Consider the following 26,771-nt stretch of genomic DNA (forward strand, 5'->3'; position numbering starts at 1 on the left):
TAAAGCCGAAAATTACATGAATGTGATTTTTCTGAGAATAATTGAATGTCTCCGCATATCACTCCTAGACAAAAGGAGCTTTTTGACTTTGAATGTTTTGTTCTTTAAGATCTATTTTCTGCAACTATTGGAGTTATTTTGCTTCGTTGGTATTGCAAATAAAGGCTATGGATGCTATTGCTTATATTGTTGTTCTTTCTTTTGCACGATTTTGAAAACCACACACAAACATTAGGAACTTTTTCAGTACCTTTTTTTAAGGAATGAATTAATGAAGACCTTTATTGTACATTCTTGCCCCGAGGGGCTAGATACAGGTCGTTTAACATAAACCTAACAAGCATGTAAGTGACATAAACAGTGAAATATATACAGTACATGGTATGATGAATGCGAAACAACGCCTTGTAAGAGTAGAGAATTGAAACCTAAAGATATCATAATATTTCGAAATGGCAAAAAAATTAAAACTTTCACACAAAAATCTAGAAAGAAGTTCATAGAAAGCTGAATTTTCTTACTATTTCGCCTTTTGTGTGCAGTCTCCTGACAGCTCAATGAACTGAATAACTGTTTATTAACATATGGTCGACTTATTATGAAATCAATCTCCTTTGTATTTGCAGTCCACAGGATAAAGGATTCATTCAGACGGATATATTGGCAAGGAATGTCGGCATGAAAATACAACGAAGTATTGAAAGTAGATAATTAAACTGTTAAGCACAACACATAATACCTTAGGTGGTTTTCGCCATCTTTTATCTTACTACGTACACTGATTTTTTAAAAAGGCGCATACCAAGGACACTGAAAATGAACGTGTACACTCACTCAAATCCAAGGAAACATAGATTGGCACAAGTACATTCTGAAAGCATTGACACTCCTTATATATTTTTATTATTAAATAAACTAATAAAATAGAAGCGATTTGAACAGTCACTTAGTACATTTACGTTCACACTAGAAGTAGTCTAGCTCCCGTGCTGAGGGCCTGGTACCAACAAAGACTTTTGAGACAAACTTTTGTGTGGCATTATGCATGGATATCGACAGATAAAAGGACCTATATGACTAGCCTCCGTTGCAGGCCTTCCCACTAGCGTTTTCCCAGCGATCTTGTTTGAATTTTTTTTGGGGGGGCTTAAGCCCCCGTATCTGCTTGGCCCCCGTATCTGCTTGCTGTGATTACCACGATCCCAAGCAGATACCCCTAAAATAAATCGCTAGTAAAACGCTAGTGGGAATGCCTGCAACGGAGGCTACTATGTGATTATGACTGTGTGGTTAAATGTAACTGATTCAGCAAGACTCTGTATGAAAATCCTTAAAACTCTAAGTTACCAATCCCTTTTATGAATAAAAGAAATACCTGTACATGTGGACTCTTACATGTCATGGTGATAAAGAGGACGTACAATTACGGTAATATAATTGCTCGCTGTGGTTGCGATGCATTGAAGAAATAAATCATTATCATCAATATACAAATGCAACATCTTGCTACAACTACAAAGATGCACTATACTATAGTTCGTCTCTACCACCCCCGCTCTCAGGGTTGTTGATGATACCAATGATTCTGGCCGGGCCCCCGCTCCCTTCCCCGATCTTTAGCGGCAGAGCGTACACAGTGGCTCCTGTGGTCGGAAGTTTGTCCATGTTGGCCACGCTCTCCAATCCGATGATGTCAGCTTCGCACAATATCTGATGAGCGCTGAAATTCTAGAAAGGCACAATCAGCATACAAGTTTTAACTTTTAGTTACATATTCTTGAAGTACATCGCTATGCATACTTCCAATAAAAAAGGTGATTTATTGATATAAGTTATCTTAGACCTCGACAGATTGGTTGAAGTGTGTCGTTAGATCGTTCTACAGTTTGTTTGTGGTTTTGGAGATGGTTCCAATATGGCTGACCAATGATGTACGTGGAAAAAAAACCATGGCAACGCCCATGACATGAGGTAAAACAAATCATTTTTTTTTGCAAGGCCTATATCACCCATGGAAAACTGCCAAAAAACTGGGTTTGTCAACATTTTTAGCAGATACTTAAGAGCAAATGTCTGTAAGGATCAAACAATGGTGGCAGGGGTCAAAAAATAGATTTGGCTCATATTTTGCACAGTGATAGTACTTGGCCCACAACCTCTCAAAATAGCTTTCTTTCTTCTCAAAACCAATTGTTGCTATGGCAACAGGCCAAACAAGTTTTGGGGCCATTTTCCCTCATTTGGGCATGTCGAAAACATGAAAATTGGCTTACTTTAGGACAATATTACGAGCACATGCTTGAATATTAGGGAAAAATAAAAACGAAACTAAAAAGAATAACTCTTGCGCTTTTCTAAGGTAGCTTTAAACTTTTAAGAAAGTCAACTTGAAGTGCTTGGGCAGCCTGAAAACAGTACAGTGTTTTGGGCTTTTCAAAAAACGTAATATTTGCCCCACTTTGTAGCACTGTAAGTACAAAGATGGTGATTTTTTTTGCTTCAAATTCAAACCTTATGTACATGATTATATTTGCTTTCAATTGCATGCTTGCAAAGTTTGGGGTCTTATTTGGTTGTCACGTGGCTGCCCTCAGAAGTAGGTCATTTTTCATGTTTGACGTAAAATATGATTTTGAGCCATATTCAAGATGCAATATCTGAAAAGGTAGAACAGCAATCTAACTTAACTTTATGTCAAAGGTAGCCTTATGTATTGTCTATCAAATGAGTGCTTGTAGAGGTTGGGGTCTTGTTCCGTTTTCGTGAACTTGTCCCTAAAAGTAGGCCATTTTTTGAACATGTGCAGAAATAGGCATTTTGGGCTGTGTTTTATGCTCAGAGAATCTCAAAGTGGGGTATTGTTTGAATTCAAATTTGAATCCCAGTAGTGACCTTATGTATTGTCTATCAATTGAGTGCTTGTAGAGGTTGGGGTCTTGTTTCATTGCCGTGAAGTTGTCCCTAAAAGTAGGCCATTTTTTAATATGTGCAGAAATTGACATTTTGGGCTATGTTGATGTTTTGAAAATGTCAAAGTGGGATGTTGTTTTAGTACAAATTTCTACTAGAAGTAACCCCAGGTATAGTCTATCAATTGAGTGCTTGTAGACGTTGGGGTCTTGTTTCGATGCTGTGCACTTGTCCCTAAAAGTAGGTCATATTCTTCACATGTGAAGCCTATAGCAATTTGCACTTATGTGTAAAGCTTTGATGATGTCCAAGTAAGATGTTATTTGAATTCAATTCTTTAGCAGTACAGAAGTGCCTCATGTGTTATCTATCAAATGCATGATTATAGAAGTTCGGATGGTATGTGTTGCTGTGTATTTGTCCCCTAAAGTAGGCCATATTTTGGACAATGTTTAGAAATAATATTTAGCACTACGTTAAGTATTGAATCTTTTTAAAGTAGTTTTTTTATTTAAATTCTTTATGACGATAAAGCTATATTGTCTTCCGACGATTCTTGTGATTTCCGGTATTACACTTTGGATAGTGTTTTCCCCTGCCCGCTAGAGGCTAAAAGTGCCCGTGCCAACTTTGACATCGTATAACTGCCGAACGACATATACTAGGACTACCAAACTTGGTGACTTTTCCTAAAATTTAGTTGGCAACTATATTATGATGATAGTATAAGTTTATCGTTTTTCGTGTTGCCTTGGCAACGGGTTTCTGAAAGGCATTTTATGCAAAAATCACTGACATTTTTAAAACAATGATATTTCTTAGGTTTTCTTGCTCAACCACACTAATTTTCCTACATGTATGGCATCATATGTAATTAGATGTAACTTTCATGATTTAATTAATAATTTAAGCTAATTTGATGACGTAGTCGGTCAAAATCCAAGATAGCGGACCCTTACACTATTTTAGGTATCAACAGGCTTTTTCGCCTTCAAAATCGTCACTACGTGGCATTTTCTTTACCAGAAACATTAAGATTAACGTTTCTAGTTTATTTTTAGTGTTTTTTGTGGTCATAAGTGGAAAAAAAGTATTTTTGAAAATTTAAAAATGGCCGATCCAAGATGGCGGATCCCAAGGGGTCGCTAACAACACGTGACGTCATGTAATGATGTCATTTTGACGTCAGCGTAGTTACCATTTACATTATAGTCTTGGTATACCTTAAAACCAACAATACATACTATTTTGTTTAATACCTAGATATTACGGGAATTCCCTATTTAGCCAATAAAATCACATTAATGACGTCATAATTACGTCATATTACGTCGTAACGTCACCAAAATTCTAGGAATTATAAAACTTTACATGAACATCACTCCCTACAAATTTGGGGATGATACATCATACCGTTCAGAAGTTATGAGAGGGGGGCCGAATGAGCATCCCCCCCCCAGTCCCAGATATCCCAAAAAAGCCCAGGCTGGATAGGGTTTTAAGGGACAAGTTCACGGCAATGAAACAAGACCCCAACGTCTACAAGCACTCAATTGGTAGATTTAAAATGGGGTTACTACTGATAAAATTTGAGTTCAAACAAGACCCCACTTTGACATTTTCAAAACATCAACATAGCCCAAAATGTCAATTTCTGCACATGTCCAAAATATGGCCTACTTTTAGGGACAACTTCACGGCAATGAAACAAGACCCCAACCTCTACAAGCACTCAATTGGTAGATTTAACATGGGGTTACTACTGATAAAAATTTGAATTCAACCAATACCCCACTTTGAGATTCTCAGAGCATAAAACACAGCCCAAAATGCCTATTTCTGCACATATTCAAAAAATGGCCTACTTTTAGGGACAAGTTCACGAAAACGGAACAAGACCCCAACCTCTACAAGCACTCATTTGATAGACAATACATAAGGCTACATTTGACATAAAGTTAAGTTAGATTGCTGTTCTACCTTTTCAGATATTGCATCTTGAATATGGCTCAAAATTATATTTTACGTCAAACATGAAAAATGACCTACTTCTGAGGGCAACCACGTGACAACCAAATAAGACCCCAAACTTTGCAAGCATGCATTTGAAAGCAATTATGATCATGTACATAAGGTTTGAATTTGAAGCAAAAAAAATCACCATCTTTGTACTTACAGCGCTACAAAGTGGGGCAAATATTACGTTTTTTGAAAAGCCCAAAACACTGTACTGTTTTCAGGCTGCCCAAGCACTTCAAGTTGACTTTCTTAAAAGTTTAAAGCTACCTTAGAAAAGCGCAAGAGTTATTCTTTTTAGTTTCGTTTTTATTTTTCCCTAATATTCAAGCATGTGCTCGTAATATTGTCCTAAAGTAAGCCAATTTTCATGTTTTCGACATGCCCAAATGAGGAAAAATGGCCCCAAAACTTGTTTGGCCTGTTGCCATGGCAACAATTGGTTTTGAGAAGAAAGAAAGCTATTTTGAGAGGTTGTGGGCAAAGTACTATCACTGTGCAAAATATGAGCCAAATCTATTTTTTGACCCCTGCCACCATTGTTTGATCCTTACAGACATTCGCTCTTAAGTTTTTAACAAATATTGTTCAAACGATATCTAAATTTCTATGATTAGTTTCATAAGATATTCCTTGCTATTCAAGCATCATATGTCATTATCTATCATAAGACACGAATGCATTCTCACATGACCTTGTGGCTAATGCAGTTGACATGCAGGATGATATCTATGTAAGAAGAAGTTTAATGCACGGAACTCACAGTGGACTGTCCCGTGCTGAGAGATCCAGTGTCAATTCCAACAGCATGCATGCCCCTGTTCTGTACGAGCCAACGAGCGCCCTCTGGGTCTAATCCAGGGAAGTGAAGCATGGAGGAGTCGGTTGTGTCAGTTCCCAGGAACTGGCGTTTGTCCGACCAATACTGGCCCCAACCGGTTCGAACTGACAGAAAAGATGCAAGCAAGTCGATTCAGAATCTATGATATTTTGTAATTGTTCCGCCATCCATTATATCTGGAGTAAACCTTTATTGTTAGTATTTTGTAATTGTTCCTCGGAACTTCCTCCATCCAGTAAACCTCTATTGAATATTATCTAAACCGAATGCCAGGCACTTGCCGATGTTTCCGGTCGCCATTCATTTCGAAACCGATGCGCCACCAAGTAGTCTACTGCCCTTTTTTGTGCTTTATTTCTACACTTTAGGGGGGTCCGTAAGATTGCAAGCGGCTTCCTATCGCTATCCCAGTAGGTTTAACTTCAACTTCAACTTAAACTACCCCCAAATAACCCCGCTAGGGGCAAAGTAGGGGGGGAGGAGGTCCCAGGCTAAGGCGGGCAGGCCTCCAGCCTGGCGCGGAAAGACTCAACGGTGGGAGCCGTAACAACCGCGCCAGGCAGTGCGTTCCACTCGGGTATGGTGCGGGGGAAGTATGAATATTTGTAAGAGTCTGTTCGGGCGTAAAGTGGTTGAAATTTGAGCGTGTGGCTTCCCCGGGTGCGCCCCTGAGCTGGTTTCAGTAGACTATCTGTATTAATATTGATGTGGTTATTAACTAGCTTATAGAAAAAGGTGAGGCGGGCGTTCCTCCTCCTTTCAGAGCGAAGGGTCCACTGCAGGTCATTGAGCATTTGTGTCACGCTGTTAGTCTGCCGGTAGTCATTCAGAGTCACTCGGGCGGCCCTGCGCTGGAGGCGTCCACCGCCTGTATTCCTTTGGTGGTGTACGGGTCCCAGACGGTGGCACTATATTCCAAGTGGGGCCGCACCAGCGCTTTGTTACAAGTGGCCTTCACCCTAGATGGACAATGGGTCAAATTGCGCCGAATGACCCCTAGAACCCTGCCGGCTTTGCTAGTGGCGTAGTTGATATGGGTGTCCCACCGCAGATCGTCGGACAGTTGTACTCCAAGATAGGGGTGGGACTTGACACCGGTAAGGGCTTCTCCACTTAGGGAGTACTGGGTTAGGATGGGGTGCTTTTTACGGGTGATATGGAGGATGTGGCATTTAGAGGGATTGAACGACATAAGCCAACGATTTTGCCAATCTGTTAGCGCATCAAGATCAGACTGTAAACCTTGTGCGTCAGAAGGCGTGCTGATAGTTAGATAAATCAAGCAATCGTCGGCAAATAATCGAACTTGTGAATCTACGGAGCTGGGGAGGTCGTTAATATACAGTAGAAAGAGCAAAGGGCCTAACACTGTACCCTGAGGGACTCCAGAGGTGACCCTGACAGCTTTAGATGTTCCGCCGTCAAAGACAACCCTCTGGGTTCTCTCTGTTAGGAAGGCCCTTAAATACCCACCTAGCACGATAGATCCATCAGGAATCCTGCCGTTCTTTTCCTCCCAGTCCTGGAAGTCTTGAGCCGTTACCGTGTAATCCGCGTTGTCCTTTGTCTTGTTTGACACGTCTACAACCACAGCCGGACCCATCAGACGTTCTAGTGGAACAGCGTCCACTGAAAGTCATAGAATACCATTGCATATTCAAGCGATGATCTTTGACGTTTAGATATACAAGTGAAAAAAATTGTAGCCAATTTTGTGATGCCAAGGCCTCTCTCGAACTTGAGGGGGCCGCCAAATGCTACTAGTATAGGCTAGTGCATAAAAACAGGTATAAGGTAAGGCTCTAAAAAACACTTACCAGTATGTCAATGTCCCAACATTTCTTTTAACTTGATACCTTAACATGTCTTCCTACCAAATATGGAAAAATTAGAGCTTCGACTCCGGCAAAATCTCCGGCTACTGGCTTTCGAACCAAAACAACACTGACCTTTCACCCCCAAGCTGGTAGATGCTTGCATCACCATACCGGCACCAGGCCCCAGAAGATGTAGATTACACCACTAAGGTCAAATAAGGTCAGCATTTCTGTCTAGATTCTAAAATTAAACACTCCTCTTGTATCTCTGGCAGAAAATTGGCCCAGAATTAATGGCCCCGAGAATAGATTTTCAAAAATGATATTTCATGAGGAAAAATAAGACCAGGGTTTGCAAAATGCACCGTCTGCGCAGGTCAGATTTGGCGGCCCCTCCCCAAATCGAACCAGTGAATCTGCAAATATATAGCTAGAGCGTTTTCACGACTTTCCATATCAATTAAGTAGACAGGTGCTGACTGTCATGCTGGTGTCCTCATCTGCATTCATATAGATAGTGACTCAAACATACACATCATTTTTGTGTTTCATTTTTAGTACGTTTCTAGTAGTCTCTTGTTTGAGCTGTACACATTTGGCACCAAGTCTGGTTATTTCCGGGTATCAGAGGTCAAATGCTATGATTCATTAATGATCATTAATATGCAAACTAGGGACACCAACATGGTGATATACCAAGTGGTGACGTCACATGAAAACGATCTGTACGTATTATCCACTCACTTCGCCACTTGTCTTTGCAGAAGTGCGAAGGGGCGTCCACGTGGGTACCACTATGTTCATATCCCTCATATGAACTGCCCTCGTAATAGTAGCCATTTGGATGGTAGCCCCTGAATATATTTTTAAGGCGGAAGGGTTCATTTGTTGGCCAGTTCACAGTGGTGTCATCAAAGGTGTACGTCATGTCAATCACCTGCGGGTTGCCTAGCAACGCTGCATGGCAGCCCTCTCGCAAGAAGACCTGCACAGAAACCAAATGGTCAAATGAATGTCAACATGAAAATTATTATTTTTTAAAAACTATAAACAAGTATGAAGCAACTTCAATACCAATCGACTTGCAAATTATGTAAATAGTGACTCAATGTGCATGATTAATGAGGGAAATCTATATTTGTAGTGTTTTCCAATATAGGACTATACAGGATAGGACTATGTAGGATTATAGACAATTAAGATAATTTATGTAGTTCATGGCAGGTGAAACATGAACAGATATCAATTATGCATATTAATTTTTTACTTTGCATCATCAATGCATAAGAGCCATATTTCATCTAAGTGGTAAACGATTGGACTGTCAATATTTTGACATGCGTAATAACGTTAGATAAATGTGTACATGGCCAAGCATATATCATGTGTGTTGAAGTCATTTGCATAAGAATTATATTTCATGGTGATGTGAGGTTTCAGAGCTGCTTTTTGTATATATGTATGGTTGTAGATGCTACGTAAGACGCCCTGCTTTTGTTGTGTTCATTGGACTGTTATTGCTAGTGCCACTTGCATAGTTGACTTAGTATGTTTTTATGTTCATCCTTTATTCCCTATGGGCAGCGTGTAAGATCGAAACACGAGGCTGCGATTTTACCTCCCTGTATTTGCTTGAAGATTATACCTGCGTGCTATTCTCATGCTACGTAATTACAACTGTAAGTTGACCGACTGGTTTATCCGCATTGGCCATTATGTAGATGGTGTGTTTTCTGAACTGTATAATATAGCTGTCCTTGCTTTTATATGTGCCTGTCTTTTTGCTTGTTTGTTTGTAAACAGCACGGAAATTGTAAGCGCTATATGCAGTTTTAAGACTAACAAAACCAGTAAACATATTATAATTATAGTACGGCTAAAAGACTAGGTGCAGTATTTAATAACTACCGGAAGGGGGACGCTACGGAGGCTATAAAGGCCCCCATAAAGTGACAACCGTTTGTTTTGTGTCTGTTTCCTTGCTTGCTTGGTCTGTTTGTGGAAATAAGATTATAACAAAGGTTACTAGTATGTCAGAAACAAACCTTGCCAAGGCTCGATGGCTTTCTTCGTCATTCTTTAACAACAGCCACAACAATGCCCTCAATCAATTACTCTTGCAACCCTATATTATTTTGTATCGCGTATTTGTAGCGTGGAATGTCTCCGCGGCTATTATACATACATATAAGTAGAAACTTACCGTCAGAACCAGGAGGATACTGTAGAAGAAGACATCCATGTTGTCTTCGAACCAGAACAGGTTTTTGGATATGTTTAAAAAAACAGGCAGACAATGGTCGAATGGGAATGGTTCATTTTTGCGTAGGGGGGCGCCTCTTTCGGCTCTCTATCTTTACATCATAACAGAAATGTCATTATTCCATATGAATCTCAAATATGTTTTAACCCACTGGGCGACTACAGGACCGACAGTTTCCAAAATGCTACTGTTTTCCAGGGAATAAAAACATAATTATCGGCATAATTTACCAAAAATACTAGCCTGGAGTCCACCCTTGTTAGCTTTGGCTCGCCCCAAACGTCAGCTGGCCACCAACAACTGTTTGGAGCGGCCAAATCTAACAAGGCTGGACTCCAGGCTAGCGCTACTGATTACCACATACATGATTCCGTTCTTTGGTCTTAGCTAGTAACCTTCGTACCTTTCGACAACCGTGCTCGCAACGTGCTTCAAGTATACACAATATCAGACCCATTATAGTGTTGCGGTCAAAGTTAACGAGTATCGCTCCCAACAGAAGACCGTTTTAAAGTCCATAGATAAAAAAAAAAACTAATGATACGTTGCAACGTTGCTAAGCAATCGTTGTAGATTGTACAATTTGTATAGTATATCGTAAATTCAAAAGAAAATCACTATATCCTTGTCTAATGCGGGAATAGTACAGCAACCTCCGTATTCAATCCAACATGCGTGTGTGTTTGTGTGTGTGTGCATGTGTGTGTGTGTGCATGTGTACTCTGTGTGTGTGCGTGTGTGTGCATGTGTGTGTCCGTGTGTGTACGTGTGTTGTGTTTGTTTGTTTGTTTGTTTGTTTGTTTGTTTAAAAAAACATGACTATTGTAAGGGATAGATGCACTAAAAACTTTGCTGAAGCATGGGCTGAATTAGATTCTACTGAAAATATCGATTCTACACAAAGATTCACACGTTTATGTGTATATATATATGTATACTGTATAATTGTCCTGAGTGTACTGAGGTTGCGACCAGCCTAGCATTTTAATAGGACCTATCGGTAAACCCTTATTAGTTGTGGTGACAACACAGGTAAGTTACCGTAAGTATATCACAGTACGGATAAAAGGCTATCTGAGCGGTAAAGGCCACCGCTGCAGGCCCAATTGTACATATTTTTCCAATTAAAGCTACGCACAGTTTCCTATATTTACAAGGTTTTTAACTACAGGGTTGCCACAGGGGGCTAATACAGAGCATATATACGGCCCAAACAAGGGCCGTTTCTGTTTGTTTGATTTGGTTTTTGATAGTATGCTTTTCAATTAGGCTATGACAAAACCAATCCTTGTCAACCCTTATCAAGATTCTATGGCTCTAATATGAAATATTTGTTTTTGTCACAATACACTTTTGTTTCAACAACGCATATGCAGAGTCAGAGTGTGTCCTCAATTTACAACTGTCCTGCAATCCTACATCTTTATCGTACGCCGGGGCCCTTATTCGTACAACGAAAAACTTATAAACAAAGAGGATACTGTAGATGTTGTTTGCGAATCAGGACGGGTTTTGCATATATGTATATTAAAAGAGGAACGTAATGGTCGAACGGGAATGGGCGAACGACACTTTATTATCATATCAAACACTTATAATTCAATTCATCAACAGCAAATTCTCAAGTCGGATGGACCCACTGAACGACTACAGGACCTAGTGAGATGATTCAATCACGTTACCAATTCTCAGAAAAGGGGGAAAATAGTGGCAGTCATACATTATATACTACATAATTATATGATTCCGTTCTGTATCATAGTAAACTTCGCAGCTTTCGATAACTGTGGGATCGATGACTGTGCCTTAGGTATACAACAGAAAAATGTATTTGGCCGCTTGCAGTCTTGGGGTCAAAGTGCATATAAGTTATCCAACAGAATGAATGAATGAACTTTGAATAACTTTTATTGCTCAACAATAAAAGTTCATTCAAAGTTCATTCACAGAAGACCGTCAGTTTTGGTTATACAGTAGAATCCGCTTAACTGCACCACCCATTTGTCAGCAGTTTTGGTGCAATTATCCGGCGGGTGCAATTATGCGAAATTCCAAGCTGGACCGCATCACCGTGGTTTTTTCTCTTCACAGGCTGGATAACGCCCCAGAGTCGAGACTTACTTGACCTTTGTAGCTAACGTAACAGTTCTTGCGCTACCATACCTCATAGAACCAGCAAAATATTGAGTTTACAGTTCCAGTTTGATCAGTGACAGATCATTCTCCGTATAGCAGAGCCGAACCCGCGTACACCTCGTTCCGGCGAATGCAGGAAGTTTCTACGACTGCTATGTCCACCTACGCGTCTATAGCCATTGCCGAGTCGCTGTTTGGTTTCCGACTGAATGTGACGTAAAGACGCCGGTCTTTTATTATTGCAGCAGTATGTGACAATAGCGATGCCGCGACGCGAAATCAAATTCCCGCGAACTTGAATGCATTCACAGTAATTAAACAGTGTACAGGTAGAGACCAATCTTTATTGAGTACAGCATACTGTCTGCCAAAGCCTAGTGCCGACCCAGCCCGTGACCCGCCCGGGACCTCCCATATGTCAACCTCCCTATATATCAACATAACTGTCAATGGAGACCGCCTTCTTTTGTTACTAAAACAGTTTTCAACATATTGGCGGTATTGTGCCTTTACACCGGCAGGTACCGGCTCATTTGTACGACGTTTGCCGATTTTTAGAGCACCTTTTTAGTTAATTTGTCGAGGATTTTTTTCAAATTTTGGCGCAGTTATCCGGCATTGGTGACAATGTGCGGTGCAGATATGCGGAGTCACTAACAATGCAGTGAATGGGAACCGGTTTGGGATTTTGGGATTCGGTGCAATTAAATGGAGTGTGCGTTTATCCGAGGTGCAATTAAGTGGCTTCGTCTGTATCTGTGAAGAAACATTTCATACTTTGAAAACCCAATGTTAGCTCGTGTAACGCAATCTTTATTTCGACATATGTAAACCAGTTGTTTTCTTACAGAGTCGCACTATATAACACACCGCGTAACTATATAGCGAATTACCCTAGAAGGTTAAAACACTCAGTCTATCAATAGAGCGCGAAAAATTGTTGATTTTGACCTCCAGAAGAAAACTTTAAGCTCTGCTATAATTACAATGTTGTCTACCCACACAAACAGGCTTAGATGCCGGAATTCTTGTAGTTAGCGTAGGTTCTAGCGCAAGGGTCCTTGCTCCCGGTCCACTTGGGCGACCAGTAGGCTGGTAGGAGGTCCCCACTGCCAGGGTAGTGCCTCTCAAACACCTGGCGGTAGTAGTAGGCCTCCTTGGACTGAGGAGGGTTAACGGGGAACCTCTTTGTGGCGTTTCCCATCATCTCATCTGTAACCTGTGGAGTGTGGGTATCATGGAAAGCGGAAATGTCTGAGGGCATGAATGTGTTTGTGGATATTTATAGTCTGCATTTTTAAGAACCTCTGCAAAAATCACTAGCACAACTTTTTCACTTACTTCGTGTTTTGGCATGTTTTACTAATACTAACTAAATAAATAAATGTGCTGAATAATCAAGTCTCGTTTCGTCCCCATTTTGTCCGGAGTATAACCTGGAACAGCTTCTGTTTGGAGATTCAAGGGGAATTTGAAAGGCACTTCCTCATCGGCTGTATCCGAGCTGACCAATCACGCCATCGCTTATACTACATCTCGAGCGCCTCCGCATAAACGCTGTAATGCTGTGCCGTCTGTGAAAAGCCTAAAAATAAAAAAAAATTCATCAAAAAATTGCAAAATAAATCAATAAGTCGTGTATGACAAAAAAGCAATGGAGCTCAATAAAAAAATTCAAATGGCCAAAGGTGATTCTTTAAAAAAAGTGCTCGCACTACCTGCACACCCAGGAACGACCGAAATTAATTGCTTTGAAGAATTGACACGAGGAGGAGAAGGAGGAGAAGAATTTGAACATGACTAAAATGATGTATTTTTGCCAATACCTGTGTTTGTGTTTGTTTGTTTGTGACAGTATGGCTATATTAAGTGAATCAGATATATACATAAGGTTTAAACATTGCCTGAATTTCACTGAAATATTCCATTCTACACAAAGAATGAATTTTTAAGGAAACACAGATTCATTCTTGACTAATGTAATTATGTGATATGTTCAATCTTTGTCATTGTTTCCTTTATGTATATTTATTTCCAGTAGAGCATAAGCAGATACTTTATCAAAAAAAGCAGTGCATGTTGTGAGGGGCCTGGTTAGGAACATAGCATCACCTGTCAGAAGCTCAGCTGCTGAGTACCTCAGGCTCCTTCGGTAAGACTGCAGTCTTAAATACTCATTACCACCATCGGCTTACTTAAATGTTAACTGAGGCAGGTCAACATGATGGCTATCGATTGACTCTTGTTTTTTTTTTTTTTTGTACCGAATATCATGAAACGAGGCTAAACCATCTCAGTTATGACATTTTCCTTGATCGTGTTAATTGATGTTCATTGATACTTTTGTATTATCATATAGGAACTGGCTCATCACAAGGTGAACTCCAAGGTAACACGAAGTCCGACATGCAGATACAGAAGAAATCAGAGTTGTTTGTTTGTTAGAAAAAGACCTGGCCACAAAGACTTTCATTACATTACTACACTACAAAAAAATGGCATCCTATTTTTTATTTGTTAAAAAAATACCTCCCAGTAAGGAAACTATTCTGTGTGCAAGGGTAATAAAGTGAGGACGTAATTTTTTTACAGAACATTCTTCTCTGACCAATTTGTTTTTTTTTTCTCACACCGAAAGACCTTTACTGTACATGTATGCGCTAACATGTCATGGTGTTAAAAGAAATTCTCTATCAGTAATACAATGCCTGTGGCTGCTATGTATTGACGAATTAAATCATCATCATCAATGAAAAATGCAACATCTTGCTACAACTACAAAGATGCACTATACTACAGTTCGTCTCTTCCACCCCCGCTCTCACGGGTGTTGATGATACCGATGATTCTGGCCGGGCCACCGCTCCCTTCCCCGATTTTTAGCGGGAGAGCGTAGACAGTGGCTCCTGTGGTCGGAAGTTTGTCCATGTTGGCCACGCTCTCTAAGCCGATGATGTCAGCTTCGCACAATATCTGATGTGCGCTGAAGTTCTAAAAAGGCACAATTGGCATTAATGTTTTAACTGATACATTTGTAGTAACCCATTTGTAGTAACCCTTTTCAGAGCAATTATGCCGAGCTTCCCCAGACCTACACCGGCCCGCGCCCGGAGCTTCCCTGGGACCTACCCTCCCGCTGGCCCGACAACGTATCCCGCCCCACTTCCCGCTAACCAAACAAGATCCGCTCTCCGGCTGCGGATCTTCTTTGGCTAGCGGATAGTGGGGCGGGGTTAATCTTCGGGGGAGTGGAAGGGTAGACCCGGGTAACTCGCGGGCCGGCACATATGCTCTGGATTCCAGGGTACGTAACGTATAATCTCCGCGGATAAAATTAAAATAAAACTGATTTATCGACATAAACCATCTTAGACTTCAGCTAATTGTCATTCTAAGATCAGTCGAGATGTTTCATGTGATGGTTCCAAGATGGCCGACTAATGACGTATAAAGAAACATGGCAGCGTCCAAGAATAAAACAGACATTTTTGTTTGCCTACAGCAGGACGAACGACTGATTTTTTAGGTAACGGTAGCAGATATAACATTTTTGGTCATTACTGTCCGAGCATGATATATGATGATGATGGATTCTTTAATGATATTTTACTGATGTGAATATATATCCTGGTTCATTATGTAGTAATATGCATTCACCAAGGTTCACACCAAGATAACTGGAGAAGCATGGAACTCACAATGGACTGTCCCGTGCTGAGAGATCCAGTGTCAATACCGACGGCATGCATCCCTCTGTTCTGTACTAGCCAACGAGCGCCCTCTGGGTCTATTCCAGGGAAGTGCAGCAGGGAGGTGTCGGTAGTGTCTGTTCCCAGATACTGGCGTTTGTCCGACCAATACTGGCCCCAGCCGGTTCGAACTGACAAATAGATGCAAGGATAAGTTTCAATATATTTTGTGATTTTTTTTCTCCTCCTTTTCAATCTAGAATAACTATTCCTTACATAGTGTCCAAACCGAATCCCCAGCAGAAAACGCACTTTACATCTTTTTTACTCTCTTTGGCCATGTAAATGTCAATTGTAATCGACGCTTTCTTGAATGACACGCCAGGTCCAGTGCATCGGACGAGCTCATGTACACCTCGAGCACGATGAAGAGCCTTATGCCTTGGTCACGATTCAAGGTCGCTGTACATGTATAGCCGTAATAAGCCCTGGTTGGGCTCTAAAGTCAGGACGATGCCAGACACCTAACCAAAGCCCCGTCGGTTAGTTTAATAGCTTTTTGTTTTCTTTTGCACTTTAAGTTGCCCTATGATACTTTCTGCAGATTTGGGGCTATTTTAGAACACCACGAGGGCCTTAGAATAATCCTTTGTCCCAGCAGAAAAACATACACCACATCCAAACCGTGTAAAATCAATTGGGACAATATCGACCGGGCCCCGCCAGGATACTTATTGCAGTCAAGACCCACCTAGCACAATAGATCCGTCAGGAATCCTGCCGTTCTTCTCCTCCCAGTCCTGGAAGTCTTGAGCCGTTACCGTGTAGTCCGCGTTGTCCTTTGTCTTGTTTGACACGTCCACAACCACAGCCGGGCCCATCAGACGTTCTAATGGAACAGCGTCAACTGAAAGTCATATCGAAGCTTTCAGTAGTAATATTTGATATATCGACAGACCAGAGAAAAATTATACCTGATATCGTGATTCCAAGGTCTCATTTGATCTTATGTTAATACATCATAATATTCTGCATAAAAACTTACTGTTTCCTAAATGCAAGGGACTAAAATCACTTTAGAATTGTGTGTTTCTATCCTTAGATATTTACCGTTCTGCTAGCAGAGATCCGATTTTGTAAATGTCAAAATCATCGTATTTCGTGAAAATCAACTTTTGTTAGTCTGAATAACCCAAAACGATAAAATGAAACGTCGTTAATCCATGCAGGGAGTCTGCAAAATGGCAAATACATATTATCAAGAGTGTTTTTAAGACTGTCCATATCAATGGAGCAGACAGGTGCCGACCGCCATCTTGGTGTCCGTATTTGCATTTTAATGGATCTTGGCTCAAACGTACATGGCAATTTAAATTTGTGTTTTTTCGGCAAGTAACAAGTAGTAGTAAGTTTTGTCGGCAAATTTATCAGTATCTTTCTGGTGTTCTCTTCTATGAGTTTGATAGGGGTTATTTGAGAGGGTCAAAGGTCCAAAGCTACGATTCATTGATATGCAAATAGGGACACCAACATGGTGTTGGGCTAAGTGATGGTGACATTCAAAAAGCACTGTGATAGATTATAAGTCTGATCCACTCACTTCGCCATTTGTCTTTACAGAAGTGTGAAGGGGCATCCACGTGGGTACCGCTATGTTCATATCCCTCATAGTAACTGCCCTCGTAATAGTAGCCATTTTGATGGTAGCCTCTGAATGTATCTTTAAGGCGGAAGGGTTCACGTTTTGGCCAGATCACAGTGGTGTCGTCGAAGGTGTACGTCATGTCAATCACCTGCGGGTTGCCTAGCAACGCTGCGTGGCAACCCTTTCGGAAGAAGACCTACACAGAAACCAGATGGTCAAATGAATGCCAACAAGAAAAAAAAATTTTTTTTTTCAAAACTAAGAACTAGATATTTAAGAAAAAATAACTATGACGCAACTTCGAATTCAATACCGATTGAAACCATTAGAACGAAAATTGGTGAGCACGTTACTATAGTTACCGCTATTTTCTAGGTCACTTTTTACTACGACAAACAAAAGTTATTTCAAGGTCTGCATTAGTAGGGTGTATATAAAGAAAGTCTTAATTTGAAAGCAGATGAATTAAAAATTAAAAACCACAACGTTTTTTGACTATCCTGTTTTCAATTAGCCTGGGTGCCATCCTATTTCTACCGGGGGCCCCTACATTCGCTACCCTTAAAAATAATAGCGAGTAAAGGAGCCTTCGGTAAAAATAGGATGGCACCCACTAACACGCGACCGTTCTAAACATGTTACAAAAGGGGGGGTGCATGACTGTGCTTAGAGATTACAGGTAGCCACTACGCATGTCAATGCGGGCACAGGTCAGTAGTTTATACGCAAAAATTAACAGTGTGATAGATGTAACCCAACTGGTTCAGTGTGCATATCAGCGGTATGTATCATAATACGGGCAGTGGGTCAGGTTAGTACTATAATGTACATTGCACCTCCTGTATTCAACTCTCATGCTGTCGCTTACATACTACTCACTTGCTTGAAAATATGGCAGCGTTTCATTTCGTTCACTTCACCTGCTTTCAAAACCTGGTTTCAAAAGCGTGACCCAGGAAGCTAGTCACATTTATTATTTCACATCAAATTTCCATAGTAATTGTTAGTGCTGACAACACCCATAAAACTTAGGCAGTTAAAGTATTAAAAAAAGACTCATTCATTATACGATCTTCTTGTTATTATTGCTTGTTTGATAATCTCACTTTATCATGAAGTGTTCACGATGTGATGACAAGGGCTATAAGCTACTCACATGTCTTTTCTGATTAAAATGGTCAAAAGAATTTAATACATTTCATCCTATCGAAAAATTTAATTACATTCTAGGGTGCTAAAAGACTACCCTTTCTGTGTAGTGTGTACTAATATGCAAATTCATCAAAGAATGTTTAGTCCGAATAGAACTAGTAGGGTATATGATACGTAGTGCAACATGCTCATTTATCCATATACTTCTATGCACCTTATATGCTATTGTTTGTTTGCATGTATAGTAGTAGTAGATGTTGTTACAAAAATCGCCGTGCTTTTGTTATGCCACTTATATATTGTGCGACGAATGTGCCTAAACCCTCATTCATGTATGTGCATACAATTAAAACCTACCGTCAGAACTAGGAGGGCACTGTAGAAGAACACATCCATGTTGTCTGTGAACCAGAACGGTCTTTTGGATATGTTAGAAAACAGGAACTCAATGGTCGAACTGGACTGGTCCATTTTAAACGGAGGGTGAAGCTACCTTTCTGCTATTTTATTTGGGCCCAAATCTAAAATGGTTCTACCCACTGAACTACTACAGAGTGTGATAATTCCAACATGTTACAGTTTCTCAAAAAGGTGAGAAAAAGGGCATTTACCTGATATACTAACGTTACGTATACGGTTCCGTACTTTGACCTGGTAACATTGGTACCTTTGGACAACCTTTGAACCGTGACGGGCTGTAGGTACACAAAAGCATTAATGGCCGGGTGTAGTCTTGGGGTCAAAGTGCATATATCTCACCCTAGACCATTTCTCATGCCCCTGGATAGATAATGAAATAAAATAAGAAATAATTATATATTTCAAAGTTGTAAGCGAATCTTTGTAGACTTTTGATTTTGTGTGATATATCAAAAGTTCACTCAAGAGTGTATCATAAAGTCATTGTTAAAAACACACCTTTCGTATACGTTTTAGCAGCTTCTCTCTCTCTCTCTCTCTCTCTCTCTCTCTCTCACTCTCTCCCTCTCTCTCTCTCTCCCTCTCTCTCTCTATCTATCTCTCTCCTCTCTGTCAGGGATGTTTATTAATTTTTGCCAACGCCTAAGGGGTGGTTATTGTGCAAATAAACAGAAAAAAAACATCTATTTTTGTTTTGAAGAATGTTTTGAATATCGGCGACGAATTTTGGCTACGGCTTAGAATCGGAGCAATTCTATCTATTTCTGTTATGATGTCCAAATTGTCAGCTGCCAACTAGTCGCGCTTATCTAAAATGAATTGCCTGGATAATGAATGAAATTTGTCAAAGTCTATATCACAACTTGTGCTAACATTCGCCTTGCTATGATTTATTTTGTATCAATCATATATTTGGTAATGTGCTGAAATAAACTAAATAAGAAAAAAATGATTTAAGACTATCTAACAGTGAGATGGTGAGAACTCAACGAATCCCTACAGTCTATAGCACATTTTATCTTATTTGTTCAACTGATCAGAACTTTAAGTTTATTGTTGTCTCAATATATAGCTGACGTACTTTCTCGCACAAGCTTGTCGGAAAACAACAAGAACACGAACGTAATTTCTATATTCAATTTGATGGTTTATTATTCATACACATCACCATAAAATCACAGTAGTACACAATCAAGTGTCTTTGTCTTGGGCTATAGAAGCCTTAAAGGCTTATACACTCTCTTGAACAATTTTTAACAATTTGTCAGTGGGACTTGGAATATAATCAGAGGAAACACAATCAATCATAGAATTAAACTTTAATTCAATCTATATTACAAGATTACAATAAGAAAATGTCAGACATTTCAGATGTCCTTTTAACGTCTTTATTCAGTCGTTCATATTTTGAATCAAATAAAATAGATGTTGGAGGGACATTTGAAACGTCGGATATATTCATATTACAATTTCCTGGATGACTAATATTCACAAACGAACCATTAATTATAGTGTCAGAGCTAAGGTGTCTCTCTATTGAGGTAAAAAAGTCACTCAGCCATACCTTCAGTTGTTGGTGAATCAAATCAAATTAAATAGTGATCTGGGGCTCATGTATTTTGTCATTTGTATCTTCTTATGATATATACATATTCCAGTAGAACACATTTTCATCACTTTTATATTCAAATGAGAGCGGAGGGTGTTTTTTTTAGTTATACAAATATAGTGTAGAGGATATCTGAAAAAAGGCTGTACATTTCTTCCTGTATCTTTTTAGCAACACCTTAGGGGTGGGGCATTTTTGTCATTTCTTTTTTGTGATGTTGTTTTCAATTTTGATTGGCCGAAAAATTGGCATACATTTCTATATTCGTCACGGGCCATATTTGAAATGCATAAGGAACGGGATCTTCAGGGGAGCACATTTCTACATATTAGTACAAATTGCAAGTTTCTTGACATACATCTAAGCTAAGCAGCGAGTTTCTATTAACAACACTACAATTATAGGTCTAATCCATGTAACGGTTTTTCCGACGCTTAACGTCATTAGACAACAAAATGTCTTCAGTAAGAGACCAATTCTATATCCATCCATATTTCCTGGGTGCAAGATAAACAATTTGATTCAACAGCAAATGATGGCAACAGCATGGCAACAACGTGCACTTTCTAAGACTTGTGATTCCTTTTGTTTCTTAAGCGAAGCAGTTGTGCCTAAGAAGCCCTAAGACAGTTTAGTGAAGTGTCGTTTGTGACATAACAAAGGAGCTACACTTGAATGATGATGACTTGAACATTTAATGATAAAAGCTTGCTCTCTGTGATCAAATACCCTTGGTAGCACTCGCGCTTCAAGGCAAAGGGTAATAAGTTACAACTTTATAATTTCGTTCCCTCAAAAATGCAGTAAGTATGAAAAAAAGCTAACCTTCAGCGTGCAAAGCTAGCTATTTGGCATTAAATTTGTATTAGTTTTGGAGTTAGGCAGCAGGGAAAATATAAATTAGGGTCATGTCACGAAGTTTCATTGTTTTAATGATGACCTGAGCTTCAGCTCGTTGTATTATTGTTGTCTTATTATACAGTCTTATAATATGTACGTCTGTACTTCAGGCACACCTTAAAAACTGGTCAGGAGACCTGAGTCTGATTATTCTGGTGAAACAAATGAAAGTAAATGACATTCTAAACGCTCTGTCGATGATGACTTGCCTTATTTGTGGATTCGTCCTCCAAGAACTTCGAAACATTTATACCTATAGTTTTTGACCTGTGATACGTAACATTGAGAAATGATGATAGCACATTCGTGTCCTGTTGATATGCCATGTTTGAGTGATTTTTAGTTTTTAGGATTAAGCTTTGAGTTCGGTCTTGTACTTTGCGCTACGCTGATGCCTACTGGGATAAGTAAGGAATTTTGTGTAAAACTCATTTTAATTCTGCACCTCCTATTCTTTTTAATACCTAGAAATTAAAATCACATATCGGGGCCACTGCTATTGCCTGCTACATGCAGCATATTAGTTTTCATAGTTTTGAGGCACTCGAAGTGCCAGAGGGCATGATAGGGTCCTACTGCTACATCTATGGGTACCAATTAAACCCGTATATCGGGGGACACTACTATTGCCTATTACAGGCATTCCGTATGATCTAATGTTAGTCTGACGCCCGCGTGCAGGTATCTGGTAATTCTGTGGGTCTCTCCAGACTTGAGGGGCTGTATTGTACGATGGATGTTTTCCACCAAGCCTCGTTGATGATGAAGGGATGACCATCTCAGCTGCAGCGGTGTTAAATCTTACAGAGTAGACATCATCTTCGTGAGGCCCTCGAAGTGCCACAGGGTATGATAGGGGCCTCATGCTATAGCTACGGTTACCAATTAAACCCATATATCGCGTGTCACGGTTGCCTACTTGAGGCATTCCGTGCGATTTGATATTAGTCTGACGTCCATGCGCAGGTAGCTGGTAATTCTGTGGGTCTCTCCAGACTTGAGGGGCTGTATCGTAGGATGGGTGTTTACCACCCAGCCTGGTTGATGAAGGAATCATCACCTCAGCTGGAGTGGTGTTAAATCTTACAGAGTAGTCCTCATCTTCGTGAGGCACTCGAAGTGTCGAAGTGTCATAGGGTATGCCATATCTATGGTTATGGATTAAAGCCATATATCGGTGACCCCCGTTGGATGTCGGAGGGATTCCGTGTGCTCTAATGTTAGTATGACGCCCACGTGCAGGTATCTGGTAATTCTTTTGGTCTCTCCAGATTTCAGGGGCTGAATCGTAGGATGGGTGTTTACCACCCAGCCTCGTTGATGAAGGAATGGACACCTTAGCTCCAGCGGCGTGAAAAGTTACAGAGTAGTCTAGAGGGTATGACAGGGGCCGCGGGTTGTAGTACTCATCTGGGATTGCCCAGTAAGGATGTTGTGCCCCCGGCCTTGTGTTGTAGTAGTTAAAGTGCTCATCTGGGATTTCCCAGTAAGGATGTTGTGCCTCCGGCCTTGTGTTGTAGTAGTTAAAATGTTCGTCGGGAATCTGACTGTAATCATTGCCAGTCTGTGACGCCATTGAAGTCGCGTTGCTTTGCTGGTCGTAGTAGTCGTCAGGAATTTCGTTGTACTGATGCTGATCACCTGATGATGAAGTGGACTGTGTAGTCCCACCAGGTACTGTACCACGTGCTCCCGCTAGATGGGATAGGTTTAATGGAAGAGCATTAAGGCCTGGGCCACTCATGATCCAGTGATGATCGAGAAATGGAGCAGCTATCGGAGCCCCTTGTGAACCACCGGCAGACTGTCGGACCTGGTTGCCTGGTGAGTAACAGTACTTCCGTCTGATAACATACGTCACAAACAGTGCTACCAGTACTACTCCTACTACAGCTAACATTGTGACGATTGCTACAAGCGGTGATCTCTCTTTTATATCTTCATTTACAAACGGGTTCGTCTGATTCAGCATCACGTTAGTTGTTGTGGGCGCTCTTGACGTTTGGGTGATCTCTTCTCTCGTGCACACTGTGCCGTCAGGAGTGCCGGAAACAGTTCTTATGGTCTGGATATCTTCTGCACACATGGTGTCTTCAGGAAAATTGGACACGGGCGAGAGGAAGACATGTTGGTAGGTCATGCCCAAGGCGTTGACAAAACATGTCACGTTTTTTCTTTCTTCATGACCAAAAACGCCAACACTTCTTCTGTGAAACGTGCTCCCGTTTCTACTGGAGATGACATTTGAAAAGACCACAGCAATGATTTGGGGTTCGCTGGACTTGTCCACACCCATGGGGACAATCCGCAGAGTAGTGTTTCCCCCCAATGGTGTCTCTACAGCGCTGGTACCTTTCCAAGCTCGTTTGCACAAGCTGGTGATGTTTTTAGCATGTTTGTCCAAATCTTCGTTGACTGATATGAGTACCAACGGTAGGCTGTACTTCATTTGGTTTGCTACATACGAAGATGCACACAGGCCTTTGGCGTCCTCATCGTGGGGAGCTCTCCGTGTGAGATTGTTTAGTAGCACGTTCGCATGATAGGAAGGCGTCTGTCGAGAAGCTTCAGTGATGCAGAAAACCGCTTTGTTAACCCTTACTGCAACGCGCTGGCCAGAAAACTTAACACCATAGTTCAGGTACCAGTTCATTACCAACGGGGTAGTGTAATCGAGAGTAAGTAATCTACTCCCACCCAGGAACAGTTGCCGTAGTTTCTGTAGCTCTACAGCGTCCCTTGACAGACATGTCAACGCGTTATCCCTCAAGTCTATGTCCCCCAAACGTTGCAATGACTTAAAGGCCTGTGGATGAATACGTTCGATGGAATTTGATCTCAAAGAAAGTGTGTTCAACCATTTCAGATTGTGAAACCACGATGGCTGTATACTTTGCAATGCGTTGTTGTCAAGGGACAATATGCTCAGACTTGTTAGCTTTTGGAAGCAGTTTGCATCCATGTTACTTATATGGTTGTGTGACAATGACAGGGTCCAGAACAACGCGGGGTACTTCAAACTGTTGAACCAGTTTTGCTTGACATGGGTCAAGTTGTTGAAGTCAAGGTTCAAGTATCTCAATACAGGAAACTTAGAAAATGTGCCATTTTCCAAATCTGTGATTCCACAGTCAACCAGAGCAAGGTCGCTTATATCCGACTGCTGGGGCGGTCGTAGTTTCCGAACTGACAGTACCCCAAACGAGAACCCCCGAATGGCTACACGCCTTTTGTTGGGAAGGCATGTTGAGGCTGGCTGAGTGGCGTTCTTTAAGTTCACTGCAGGCTGTTGCTGTAGCTGAGCAGAACAGACTATACATGCTTCGCTTGGAGTGGACTGGGGACGATTATTACCATATTCTTTACTGGCATGGACACAAGATGACCAATATCCTGTGTTCTTGCACCCAGGAAAACATACCGAGTCTAAGCTTGAACACCTCACAAGAATGGTAACAATAACAAAAACGTACTGTGCTACATTTAACATTCTGGATCAAGCTAGGGTATTCTTAGACAGGGCGGTTTGTTCTATGCAGATATACTGGCGTCTAGGACGGCAAGGATCTCTTGATGTCGCCCGCTCTCTAGGACAGGATTGTTACCCCCTAGTTGAGGAGGTCGATCAACTGGTTGGCTGGATCACCTGAAAATCAAAAGCAAAACATATCAAGAAAATCCATCTTTCCCTTGTTTAGTTATCCTCAAGATTCTAACAAAAACCATCGCCAGGGGGCACAAACCTACACCACATCTCTCCTATGTCAAAAGCTATTTGCCACCAACAAAAAAAAAGGTTAAGACATAGTACATGCAGGACAAAACATACAGAAACCAGGAGTTAGGCTGCAGTACCAAGGTCATACATCAAGGGCCCAAAATTGACCTTGACCTTTGTCTTCCTAACATTTACCCACATGCCGAGTATTATCACAAGTCATTTAGAGATTGTTGAGTTATGCTGGCTACAGATATCCGGAAACACAAACACACAAACAAAAGACACACCCGAAACAGAACCCTCATATTTCATAGATGTAACAAGATAATCAAACTGTACCCAATACTAGTATTCATTTTGCTTTGTGACCCTTCCAGCCATGGGTTACGCCAGCATAACTTTTCCAGTCTTTGCAAATCCCCTTGATGAAAAGACCCCACAGGTTATAATTTCTTTCAATTATCGTTTACACCTTTCCTTCAGTGAATTAAAAAAAATAATGCCTGTCTTTCTCGATCGACATCCCTTACACTCCCTAAGTACATCAGATGAAACACGCAAGCATGGGAGAAATGCTAGTAAGCCTGTTAAAATTTAATTACATTCTGTTGTTTTGCGATCTTATATCATCTACATATTTACTCCGGTAGATTGAGCTATATATTTTTGCTTATCATCCCCCCCCCCGAAATAAACATAAAACTAAACGTTCCATGACCTCATACCTTCGCAAAATGATATTAGTCATGTAAGTAAGGTCTTCGTTTACATATATCGTATCCATTGATACATTTTTCACTCAAATGATAGACATTAAGTAGGAAATTACCGTCAGTTTCCAGTTTGGGTGATTCACTAGTATTCAAATTAGGCCTTAATTTGCATATTTCGTATTTTTAAATGTTCCTCTCTTCCTGAGTTACATATACTACACAAATGTTTGGATAGTTCTTTCATAAAACGCAGTCGTTTTATGAAATTTTCCATTCATTATGCAAATTAGATTCTGATTTGCATTTTTACCACTTAATTACATCAAGCATTACATAAGTTTTCGACACACCAAACATCCTGACAATCCGCCAACGAAAACCTGCCCTTGGGGTCCAGAAAAGGCGGCTAGAGAGCCCAAATCTACACCATCACTCAATCTCTGTCCCAAGAGCTACCTACCACTTAAAACTAACGACCATGGAATGACCAAAACTCGACATATTAAATCAGTTTCAGTACCGTAAGAAGCCGCTAAGGACCCCAATTTCTAATTATTCTTATCAAGACCTACCCACATACCAAACATCAATACGATCCATTTAGCCTTCACGAGTTATGCTGTTGATCCTCATACACACACAAAAAAAAAAAAAAACTTCTTGGCGAAGGTAATTATGATAAACAAAGTAACCCAAAAGTTACAGTATGTACGTATTACATGACATCAAAAGAAACAAAGTGATAAATATCTAAAACACTGCAGAAAGTATCCTATAGATGTTTCTACATTCGAGTAACCTCACTCATTCATAAGATATTCAGAACTTTTTGAATTGTATTTTCTATTTCGTGTCATTGATTATACAAATACGACTGTAATTGGCATGCATCTACATGTATAGAATACATGATTGAATACAATATATAAGACCTTGGTA

General features: G+C 40.5%; 2 protein-coding genes across 5 annotated transcripts in view; both read right to left on the bottom strand.

Annotated features, from left to right (window-relative positions):
* The window catches only part of LOC136431512 (GFP-like fluorescent chromoprotein dsFP483), a 235,697-nt gene that overhangs the window by 117,008 nt on the left and 91,918 nt on the right, over positions 1-26,771 (bottom strand). The window lies entirely within an intron of this gene.
* LOC136431507 (isatin hydrolase-like) lies at positions 643-18,918 on the bottom strand. Of its 4 annotated transcripts, none has more exons than XM_066422901.1 (5): positions 18,827-18,918; positions 17,273-17,513; positions 7,241-7,396; positions 5,690-5,871; positions 643-1,728 (listed from the first exon to the last, which is right to left on the bottom strand). In XM_066422901.1, exons 1-5 carry the CDS (start codon positions 18,863-18,865, stop codon positions 1,531-1,533), a joined length of 816 nt encoding a protein of 271 aa, XP_066278998.1. In that variant the 5' UTR covers positions 18,866-18,918; the 3' UTR covers positions 643-1,530. The 4 variants fall into 4 exon arrangements, with proteins under 4 accessions (XP_066278998.1, XP_066278997.1, XP_066278995.1 ...); XM_066422900.1 differs by lacking the exon at positions 17,273-17,513 and adding an exon at positions 8,329-8,569 and having other exon boundaries at positions 18,827-18,894; XM_066422898.1 differs by lacking the exons at positions 17,273-17,513; positions 18,827-18,918 and adding exons at positions 8,329-8,569; positions 9,788-9,927.

Source organism: Branchiostoma lanceolatum, chromosome 3 (genome assembly GCF_035083965.1).
Source record: "Branchiostoma lanceolatum isolate klBraLanc5 chromosome 3, klBraLanc5.hap2, whole genome shotgun sequence".
Lineage (NCBI taxonomy): Eukaryota > Metazoa > Chordata > Leptocardii > Amphioxiformes > Branchiostomatidae > Branchiostoma > Branchiostoma lanceolatum.

Excerpts from the sequence above, each read along its gene's own strand:
- LOC136431507 (XM_066422901.1), bottom strand. The coding sequence starts at position 18,865 with ATGGATGTGTTCTTCTACAGTGCCCTCCTAGTTCTGACG. Across the intron at positions 17,514-18,826 it reads GTGCCCTCCTAGTTCTGACG|GTCTTCTTCCGAAAGGGTTG; the intron begins GTAGGTTTTAAT and ends GTTTCTGTGTAG. Across the intron at positions 5,872-7,240 it reads TGATGGATCTATCGTGCTAG|TTCGAACCGGTTGGGGCCAG; the intron begins GTGGGTATTTAA and ends CTTTTCTGTCAG.